The sequence below is a fragment of the Euphorbia lathyris genome, chromosome 7 (assembly GCF_963576675.1).
Source record: "Euphorbia lathyris chromosome 7, ddEupLath1.1, whole genome shotgun sequence".
Lineage (NCBI taxonomy): Eukaryota > Viridiplantae > Streptophyta > Magnoliopsida > Malpighiales > Euphorbiaceae > Euphorbia > Euphorbia lathyris.
In genome coordinates this window covers 59601534-59612890 of record NC_088916.1, presented here as the reverse complement: position 1 = coordinate 59612890, position 11357 = coordinate 59601534, and the positions used below count along the sequence as shown (strand labels likewise).

The following is an 11357-nucleotide window of genomic DNA, read 5'->3' as shown; positions in this document are numbered from 1 at the left end:
TTGTTGAGATATTCAACATTTTATTGAATATATAAGATACTTGAAAGAAACAATTGAGTCCATATTCCATTTTTTATAATGAGTCGATATTATTTCTATACAATAGAGGAGAAAGGAACAACTTCCCACCTTAAAAAGTGAAAATTTCTCCTTTAAAGGCACAACTCAATCAGGTTATTACCTATAATTGAAATCAATTTCAATCGATTTGATTTATTGCTCATCAAAAAAAACCTTCTATGTTTTTCTTTGTCTATTTAGATCATCAAGTTATTTTAAATTGTTATATACTGATCTCTCGTTGGAAGTTGAGAAGAATGATGGAATTACATGGCAAATGAAGATCTCAGTGTTGGTTATTTTGATCTCATTTGATCCTTTGTTGGAATGATTTTCAGACTGAAAGGAAACCTCAGAGTAAGGTGCTCGCTGACCTGTCAATGATGTGGGAGTTAGTGGTGGTTAAATCAGATTCTGAGACTGCAATAGAGACTATGGATTGTTACGATGAAAATGTTTATGAATTTGGTTCGATTATTAGACAATATTGTTGTATTATTTCTGTTGTGAATTCGTGTCGAATTTGTTTTGTTTCTAGACAAGTTAACTTGGTTGTTTATTGTATCGCAAATGTGACTAAATTTAATGCTAGTCCTTCTGTTTGATTTAAGGGCCATACATTTGTGTCTGACCTCTTACATTATGATTGTATTTCTTATTTTGTGCAATGAATTTGTTAGCGCTCTTTTTTCTTTCTCAGTTTCTGAGAAAGGTTTTTTAATTATGCTAACTTAAAAAACCTCCAAAGGAATAACAAGTACAATCATCAATTTTTCAGGTTCTAAATGTGTGGATGTAACTGGATCATACAATTCCTAAAAGACAAGAGTAAACATGAGTTTAATATATATTTTTTTCTTTTTTTTTCATGATTCTCTATTTACGTATGAGGTCTGAGAATGATTTTTTTTTTAATGTGGCTAACTTTTAAATTTTTTTCCTGAATAGCAAGTACAATCATCAATTATTCATGTTGATATGTGGATATAACTGGGTCATGCAGTTCCCAAAAGACAGGGCTTAACATACGTTTATTTTTATATATATATATATATAATATTTTTTTCATGGTTCTTTGTGTACCGCTGAGGTTTGAGGGATGAGGTGTTTTATCTGATAAACAAGCCTTTGTTAGAGTATCTCCAACCGTCCTTTAGTTGAGTTCTTAAGTTAAAATTTAAGGGGAGAGAGTTAAAAATCAACTCCAACAGTCTCTTATTAACTTCTCAAATCACTAAAAACATATCCATCCTCTCTATTGTTGAGGTCCCAGTGAATCCTTATTTCATTTTTTATTCATAATTTATTATTGAGTAGTCTCCCTCCTCTTACCATTGATAATTTTTTTTTAATAATACAATAATAAATAAAGTGTGAAATGATGAGTATTGTTGGAGATGATATGCATTAGTCATTCATCAAATCACTAACAGTTAATAGTTTATATTATTTTTAGAAAGTGAATTAAGAGTCTCTTGAAAATGCTCTTACTCTTTATATTGTCAATTAAAATAATTCTTTATGGTCATTTTCCTTTTGTCTATAGTCTATCTTTCCTAAGATAAGAAAGATCTAGAATTGGAGGAGAGAGAAAATTGATCTAAACCCCATTAACTACACCTATATTTATAGCAAGTGTCATGATGTGTGAGGCAAAATATAGAGCTAGTGATAGGGATGGGGTGGGCTGGTGATTACATTCTCCATCCCCTCTCCTTAACCTATCGATGATTCTCCATTCCTATCCTCGAATCTAAAAGAAGACAATTTTATTCCTGTCCTCGTGAGAATCCTCGTCCCTTTAGGGATCCTCCGTTCCCCGTTTCATTATATGATAACATCGGGATATTATCGCAAGGACCAAAAGAGATAATCGCCTCAAGTATGCCACGTGGCATAGGAAGCCGCCCGGAGGATCCCCTGGGTTAGCTCTAAGAGATCCGCTGGCGGATCTCTATGGCGAATCTCTCCATTTACCTAAGTAACGGCTAACCGTCAACTCGGCCATAATGATCATTAAATGAATCATTAATAGTCTTAACCCGCCAGGTTAAGAGCAACTTGTAATCGCCATTAAATGAGCATTAATGGAGACTCTCTAGTTACCTAGAAGTTACAAATCCATCAAACTATAAATAGCCTACGTCTAGGCTATCGAGGTATATATATTCTTACTTTTCGCTAAGCTTTGTCCATACAGTTTATTCTCCATATTTGTTACTGACTTTGGCATCGGAGTGTCCCCGGCCGATCCCAACGGCGCCTCACAGGGACGTGATCTGATTGGAAATTTATCCAGTGGTATCATTATATTTTTTAATACATATAAAAAATTTATTTTATTTTTTTTCCATCCTTTTGGCATTTGATAAAGTATAACGATAAATAATGATATTAAATTTGACTTGAGTGGTGGAAATAAAAAATAAAATTAACCTAACACGAGGATTTAATCGGAGAATTCACGAGAATCCCTATGAGGGTAATATCTGGGACGGGTATGGGGATCCATATAGAGCAGGGATACCTAACCTCGTTTTTACCCTTTTTCTGTTTGTGGAGGATAAAACAATTTCCATCTCATTCCGTGGAGATTCTATATTCCCCATCCCGGATCCCCGACAGGTGCCATGTTTACATTTCTAGCTAGTGTATATTTTCATGATAATAAATAATAATATAGAATTAATATCTTAACAGATTGATTTTTTTTTTTTGTTAACAATGTAAGCACATATAAAATCAATAACAAATTAATGGCATATAATTTTTTCTTGGAAAAAGGAACACATTTTTCCATTTGTAGTCCACACCATGAAGTGTTTTTGTTTTAAATAATTGATCATTTTCAACCAAACAAAGTTTAATTGTGGAATATCGACATGTCGAATTTGCTTCAGAACAATTGTAATTGGGAAAATTTCAGAGAGGATTCGAATCCTTAAAAAAACCCGTTGTAATTGAGCCTAGAAAAAGTTGTTTTGTAATTTGTTTTATACTCGGATAAATTACACACATGGTTACTATTGTTAATTTTCACGGGATGATCATTAAACTCAAAATATAATATAAAAATTATTCAATTTTACATTTTCTAACATTATGACACTAAACTTCAATCAACGTCATAAAATATCTGTTGATAGTCTCAAAATAAAAAAATTTAAGATTTGTTGTTATTCTAAGCAATTTTAATTCTTCAAAATTTTCGTTTTAATATCATTTAGGTTTTATTTAATTAGGAGAGATAAATTGATTTTTAGAGAGAAAGCTCTAAAATAACGATTTTGCAAAATAAAAAAAAATGTGGTTTCATAATAAAAGTTTTTATAAACAATCTTTTTAGACAAAGAGAACCAAACTTTATAAAGGAGCAAACGATTATCCTTACACAAAGCTGAATTCAACCAAGCAGGAATGGTAAAAGAAATAAAACAATTAACATTGAATGGAGCATTCCTCGCTCTATCATGCGCTACCCCATTGGCTAACCACGTAATATAAGCCACACTAAACCCTTGGCTATAAGACAATAAGTGTCTGCAATCCTTAATCAACAATCCAAAATCTGAAATATCTTCATATTGAGACTACAAACTATTTGTAACCACATGTGCATCAACCTAAAAAAACAACATGTGTAAAACATAAGGAAATAACCCACGCAATACCTTCACGAAGTGCAAATGCTTCAGCAACCTTCACATCAACTAATCCATTAATAGTCGAGCTTCACAATCCATAAAACGATCCATCACTCCCACGTAAGACTGCACCCGCTCCACATATATCTCGATCTTGAAATAAAGTTGCATCAACATTACATTTCATAAAACCAACATTTGGAGGCTGTCATCGCACCCTAACTCGGGAGATCGAACATGTAACAGTACCACGACTACTCTGCACAGTCTTTGTCTGCACCTGCTGCCATTCAATTAGAAATCTCAGGTTGCTCGCTACAGTAAACATCGAGGAATCATGTTGTTGTTTCCAAACCTGCCGATTTTGCTAATTCCAAATTCCCCACAACACGGCTCCTACTTTTGCAACAATTTCTTCTCGATATTGACTGCAGCGCTCTAGGAACCAAGTAGCAACTTCATCAATATCGTACGACGGTGGTACCAGCTCCGCAGAAGCCCAGCATTGCATCGCGAACCAGTAGCCAGAAAAAATAAGCCAATCATACTCCACATCATTCATGCAAAACGGACATATTATAGGCATATGTAATCTCCTCGTAGCAAGTTGATTCCTTGTTGGCAAGATTTTTAGAGCAGAGACGCCACAAAAAACTTCCTCAGACTCCAACAACTCATTCAGTCGACGTCTATTTTCAAAAAATTCAGAAATTGATCTAACATCAGTTTCATTTTGTAAATGGCTCAAGTTCCTCTTACACACCACAATCTGCTTGTTAAATTTATTTCGAAACCCACATCCCCACTGGGCCATCGACTCAGCACAAGCAATAAGCTTTTCCATTACAGAAACCCTACATCGTCCCTGCCAGCCATTTATAACCAAATCAAAAAAGCCCTATTCCTTCTCCCAAACTCTCTCATACTTGAACCCTCGGTTTCTATGACTCCGGTTGTGTAATCAATAATAACGGTCTATGATCCAAATACCCAACTTCTAACGTTTGTAACGAATAATTTGGATATCTAGAAAACCAATCACCCGAACCAAATGCACGATTCAACCTCTCCTGAATCCATAGCGGCGATCCCCGACCTCTCTCCTAAGTAAAAGCACAACCACTCAGCATAAGCTCATCTAAGGAATTTTTCTGAATTGCTGTAGACAAATTCCTAATAAGATAAGGAGAAAAATCGGCTCCTCCCCATTTTCCTGAATGGAAAACAACTGCTTTAAGCAACGGATCGTAACAAATCCCAAGATTCACGATGTCTAGACATGTCATCATAACCATAAAATCCTATAGCCTTCTATTCTCGAGATTGCACATCACACATAGTAATATCAATGTGTTGCTGCTAAAAACCATTCCCTCAAACATTATTCGAGTCCCGCCACAACATACACAAACCACCATTTCTTCCTTAACAACCAACCACAAACAACCTTCAAATCTAAACTTCATGCTAATATTCTCCATTTGCCTTTGATCAAACTAACGTTTCTATAAGAAAAACCACCTTGGTTTATGGACCTTAAGGATGTCTCTCAAAACTCGAATTGCTTGGGGGTTGTCCAAACCCCGACAGTTCCAACTAATACATTTCATTGTGGTTGGTGGAATATCAGGCCTCAACGAAATAGATGCAACAGAGATTAACCTATCCTTGCTCACGAAAGAAAAGACATTCTCCGTTGAAACTTTTACTGCAGTACCCACCCCAACAACATTCGGACTTGAATTTTCCTTCAGACTACACTCCACGCCTGAATTGCAATCATGGCGTCTTCGTTTTTTCTCATCCTGTAACTCCAGCAATCCTTCCTCCTCTTGCTCCATTTCCATCTCCGCTACTTTTGTCACATTTGCCTCCGCTACAACATTCTCATGCATAATTTATTTATTTTATTTTAAGAAGTCAATTAAAATTTAATAATAATAATATTAAAAAGGATAAGGTACCAAAATAGGTCTAAGGTTTTTGGGGAAGTACCAATTTAGGCTCAACGTTCAAAATAGCACCAATATAGACTTAACGTTTACAACATAATATCAATTTAAGCTTAACGTTTACAATATAGCATCAATTTAGGCCTCACGTACAAAATAGCACCAATATAGGTTTAACGTTTACAAAATAATACGAATTTAAGCTTAACGTTTACAAAATATATACAATTTAAGCTAAACGTCATAATTAAATTAATCATATTATATTCTTTCCCTATTAACTTTATATGTTATTTTTTTATTTAGTTCTATATCCTTATTTATTATAATACAATTAATTAGTATTCTTGCTTATTAAGATCTTATATTTGTTTTTCATCCATGATTCCATGACTACTAAATTTCATTGCTTATGTAATATATGCAAACTAAAAGTAATTGAATACCCACAATATTTCGAATACTGACATGTATCAATATTATTTTACATGAGCCATGAAATTTAGGAGTCATGAAATAGTTGATGAAAAACAAATATAAGGTTTTAATGGGCAAGAATACTAATTAATTGTATTATAATAAATAAGAAAATACAACTAAATAAAAAGATAACATATAAAGTTAATAGGAAAAGAATATAATATGGTTAATTTAATTGTGACGTTTATCTTAAATTGGATATATTTTGTAAATGTTAAGCTTAAATTCGTATTATTTTGTAAACGTTAAGCCTATATTGGTGTTATTTTGTACGTGAGGTCTAAATTGATGCTATATTGTAAACGTTAATCTTAAATTAATATTATGTTGTAAACATTAAACCTATATTAATGCTATTTTAAACGTTAAATCTAAATTGGTAATTCCTAAAAAAAACGTTAGGCTTATTTTTTTGTAACTTATCCAAATTGAAAATAATCAAATTGAGTAGCATGGTTTTATTTACCCTTTTCTATACTCTCTTATACACAAAATCCGCTCAGCTATCTAACACCAGCACCCTCAACCATAATCTCCTATCGTATTCTGGGGCGAGGTCTGCAAAATACACTTCGGCCTCTAGCTCCATTGTAGGTATGTGTCTTCCTAACCGACTTTGCTCTTGTTTAGCCGTTCAATTTACTTTCCTCTATATTTCTTGATGCATAGTTCCAGATCTATTTTGATTCTACTCCATATTTTTTGCACTTTCAGAAAACTTCGTTATATGGTTGTTTCTCACAGTCAGATTATGTTAAACGTTTTCTTGTTTGTTTCTTGAATCCATTTTGTATGATCTTAGGGATGTAAGAGATTAGGGCTTTGAATGCTGAAACCCGGTTTTTTTTTTCTTTCGACTTTTATTGCTGAAATTGGAGTTAGAGTAGTTTAGAGTTCAAATTTCGACTGGAACAAAATCGTTCAAGCATTGCACCTTTTTGAAAGGAATTAAATTTAGTTGATCAAGTTACCCCTAGATTTAAATTTTCTTGGGATAAGTTACACATTTAGCCTATGTTATTGGGGAGACCAAATTTAGTCCTTATGTAAAAAAACAATGCAATCTTTCGGTGGACAGAACATAAAATTGCACATGAAAAGATTCAAATGTTTACGTCAATGAGGCTTGAAATTGCACCATATGATAAACACTAGGCTAAATCTACTCTTTCCCAATTACAATAGGGGGCTAATTTGTACCTTATCCCGATCTTCTTTGCCATCTAGGTACCAATTCCAATCCTCGTCAGATTATTACAAGTAGCGGATCTAATAATCTGCTTCCTTACTTATCTTTTTAGTTTTAATTTGTGATATTAGCATATATGTTGGCTTTTATTATGCTTCTTGGTACAAAAGCTTAAGTAAACATATTCCTAACATAGAGTTTTTTTTAGTTCCGTAATTGCTCGCATGAGCTTTATGGTACAATCACTATCATTATATGGAAAGCTGTTAGTTAGCCAATTTGATTCAACTCGATGCCCCATTTATGTATACGTTCAATTAGTGAATCTGATATTACTTACAATTTATAAATTAAGATGGGAGAACACCTGCTTGCTTTTGTGCTTTTAAGATGACATGTATTGGCAGGTTTGTTATTTGGATCCTTATCACTCGTGTGGATACCACTTTATTGTCGTTATTGTTCAGTTTGAATCATGATATAAATTGTTTGTGGGCACTAAAATAATACCTTAGTATAGTAAATGCATGCAATTACAGAAATCTGCTCGCTATTTGTTCAATGAATTAGAACCAATTAATAGTACACGTTGACACTAAAAGACAATTATATATTGTGTAATATACCAAATGATCTCAGAATCTCTGCTTGTGATAAGATGTGATGTTTTGGTCAATATAAATGGTTTCGAGCATGAAGGTATTTAAATACCTGATTGAAGTTTCCCAAGAACTACTTCAGTTGGTATAAGCATGATAGATGTTCAAATGCCGGACAGATGAGGCTGAACACTCGTTCTAACTATCTAACTAAGGGTTCACGGTAAATGATTTTATCATGATATTGGGACTATAATTTCCCTCGCTCAGCGGGGACGCGTAATGCGACCGGGCCGCCCTTTATTTATAATTGGGACTATAATTTGAGAATTGCGATATTCCAATCAAATGTTCAATATGGGAGAAAATCTACCATTTGTCTGACTTCTAGCAGGGATAAATGCAACTCTGAAAGGAAGCTCTTATATTAATTAGCAGTTCTTGGTTTTTGACATTGAAGTCATGAAAAATTTGCTGTGCAGTAACTGCAGTGTGAAGAAGCATTAGAATTATGGCATCAAGACAATTTCTTGTTTACCTTTGCTACCTTAGCTATTTTAGTTCTAATCACTTTATGTGTTTATGGGTTTAAAGTTTTGAAGTAGTTCATTTTCTAGGAATGTGATGCAATGTACTTCTGTTCAAATTATGAATTTCTTGGTTGTAAAATATCCTCTTTTTTTTTCAAGCTAAGGCATAAGCCTCAAATACAGAGGAGATATGCTTCTCATACGAGGTAGCTTGTCGCATGGTTGGGATCATGTGTCATAAACTGAACAACAAGGAAGAGCTATACTGGAATATTTTTCTGTTGAAGAAATAGTATGCTTTGGGATGTAGTAATTATTAGACAGTTGGTTGTTGGATATTTATTTTATCATAGTGTTGGAAAGTCTCTGTTTAATGGTTAAAATTGGAGTATGAGGTGAGCCTGGCGGGATAATTTTTGGGTGTTATGGATGTTCATAGGACATTTGCTGTGGAGTATTGGTGTTTGCTTGTGGATCAGTGGTTGGTTGATGTGAACTAGAGGAGGTTTGAAGATGAGTTCACTTAGGAGGAGCAGTAGACGCAGCCGAAGTATGAGTCGGAGCCCGAGTCGAAGCCGGAGCAGGAGTCCCCGAGATCGTAGAATCCGATCTCGTCATAATACTTTTCATGATGGTTCTAATAGAAGAGAGACTCGTCGTGGATTCAGGTTATTTGATTTTCATCAAGTTCTCAATGCCTTGTGGTTTTGTTTTCTTCAGAATGTTATGTTAGTGTAGAATATTTAGTACTCATTAATAAACATATACTTTCATGACATCCAACTTCCAACTGTATGCTCATGGAGCATCTTTTGGCGATTTCTTCCATAGGAAGGTTTCTTGGGGACTAGTGTTGATTAGCAATGCAGTCTATCTTCTAATGCATAACCTTTGTCATCCTAAAGAGGTTGTGCTGCACTGAAGATTCACTTAAGATTTCATTGTTTATCCACGGAAATATGCAGGTTAGGTTTGTGGTTACTGAACCATAAATAAAAAAACAGTATCATTACAGTTCAAGATTATAGTCCACTGAGTCTTGATTCTAACATTGCAAAAGAAAAAAAAAAGAGTAAAGGAGAACTAAGTGAGAACTAAGTGAGAGTCATAATTCAGTTTTAAATGTTTTTCATCTTTCAAGAAAGATTCTAGCTTACTACAAGCTATAAAATTATGTTTTGGTGAACATTAAGACCTCTGTATTTTTTCATTGTCTTGTGGGGATGGAGTTACCTTCTTTTACTTTGATAGGGTAGTGCATTGCCATTTAAGTTTGATATCATTCAGTTACGTGATTTTAATTGCATTATCATCTGAAGATGTTTTCTTGCTAGAACTCTTGGACACTAATTTCTGGTATATGTTCTCTGAAATGGGAGGAAATGCGTGAACTATTCTTTTTAAAGAAATATTCGTGGAAAATCACATGACAATTATGGTTACTCAGTATGTCTGTGATCATTCATAGAGTATGCTTTGGATAATTTGGAGATATTTGCTTAATATTAGTGTGTGTGTATATATATATATATATATTCTTTTTGTTAATATTTTGTATGTTTAATAATTTTTGCTTGTTGCCAGCCAAAACAACTTGTGCAATAACTGCAAGCGACCTGGTCATTTTGCGAGAGAATGCCACAACGAATCTGTTTGTAACAATTGTGGTCTACCTGGGTAATTGGTCTTTCGTACCTTCACATCCCATTGGCTCCTGTGTATCAATTATGCATATAATGTCTGTTCTTTTTTCCCTCAGGCACCTTGCATCAGAGTGCACTACACAATCGCGATGCTGGAATTGTCGAGAACCTGGGCATGTAGCTAGCAACTGTCCCAATGAGGGAGTTTGTCATTCATGCGGGAAATCTGGACACCGTGCCAAAGATTGCCAAAATTCTGACATGCCGTCTGGAGATACGCGGTTGTGCAACAATTGCTACAAGATAGGGCATATTGCTGCTGATTGTACAAATGATAAAGCATGTAAAAACTGCAGAAAAACAGGTCACATCGCACGGGACTGCCAGGATGAACCTGTTTGCAACTTGTGCAACATAGCTGGGCATGTGGCAAGGCAATGCCCGAAGGGTAATAGTCATGTAGAGAGGGCTGATTGGGGTCGAAACTATGGTTATCGAGATGTGGTCTGCCGGACTTGCAACCAGGTAGGTCATATGAGCAGGGATTGTCTGGGTGGCATGGTCATCTGCCACAATTGTGGTGGCAGGGGCCACAGGGCATTCGAGTGCCCATCTGGGAGATTCGCGGACAGCGGGAGATTCGCTGACAGTGGATTCCGGAGGTATTGATTGTCTCGTGAATTGCTCTTATGTTTGGTTGGTTGATGTGAGACCTAAAGCTTTTATTGGGATGGAATCAACGTTCTTTTTACCATTGGTTGCAGCCTACAATTTAAAATTTGGGCAATTGCATTAGACTTTGTAAACTTATTGTGCCAACAGCACATTTTAGCTATGGCTATTTTCATTTTAATTTGAAGTAAAAAAATTTCTAAATCTCTCTGTATTACTATTACGTGCACACTAAGCTGGGTTGGGAAAATGAGAAGAAAGGGTTTTATTTTTGCTTGAAATTGGCAAATTGCAGTTACGTGGTACGATTCTTGGAACAGAGGCTGAACTGCTGACGTTACTATTATTCTTATTTCTATAACATTATTGCCGAAATAATAAAGTTATGCCCTAGTTAATAAATTATTATTTAGTTATTTAGATTGTTTTTATTAATTTAGATTATATTTTTTATTGGATAAATTCTAAATATAATCTATAGTTTTGTCGATTTACAAATTAGTAATTGTGAGTTTTTTTTTTTTTTTTTGCTAAGAAATGACTAAAGTCATTGCGGTTAGTAAAATTAAGAATTTTTAAGTTGACACT

General features: G+C 34.5%; 1 protein-coding gene across 4 annotated transcripts; it reads left to right on the top strand.

Annotated features, from left to right (window-relative positions):
* Positions 1–6593: 6593 nt before the first annotated feature.
* Positions 6594–11171, top strand: LOC136235966 (zinc finger protein GIS2). 4 transcript variants are annotated; one of them, XM_066026097.1, is made up of 5 exons: positions 6594–6730; positions 8614–8746; positions 8894–9122; positions 10039–10131; positions 10214–11171. In XM_066026097.1, exons 3-5 carry the CDS (start codon positions 8968–8970, stop codon positions 10764–10766), a joined length of 801 nt encoding a protein of 266 aa, XP_065882169.1. In that variant the 5' UTR covers positions 6594–6730; positions 8614–8746; positions 8894–8967; the 3' UTR covers positions 10767–11171. The 4 variants fall into 4 exon arrangements, with proteins under 4 accessions (XP_065882169.1, XP_065882168.1, XP_065882166.1 ...); XM_066026096.1 differs by lacking the exon at positions 8614–8746; XM_066026094.1 differs by having other exon boundaries at positions 8614–9122.
* The last annotated feature ends 186 nt before the right edge of the window (positions 11172–11357 follow it).

Excerpts from the sequence above, each read along its gene's own strand:
- LOC136235966 (XM_066026096.1), top strand. The coding sequence starts at position 8,968 with ATGAGTTCACTTAGGAGGAGCAGTAGACGCAGCCGAAGTATGAGTCGG. Across the intron at positions 9,123-10,038 it reads GAGACTCGTCGTGGATTCAG|CCAAAACAACTTGTGCAATA; the intron begins GTTATTTGATTT and ends GCTTGTTGCCAG. Across the intron at positions 10,132-10,213 it reads AACAATTGTGGTCTACCTGG|GCACCTTGCATCAGAGTGCA; the intron begins GTAATTGGTCTT and ends TTTTTCCCTCAG.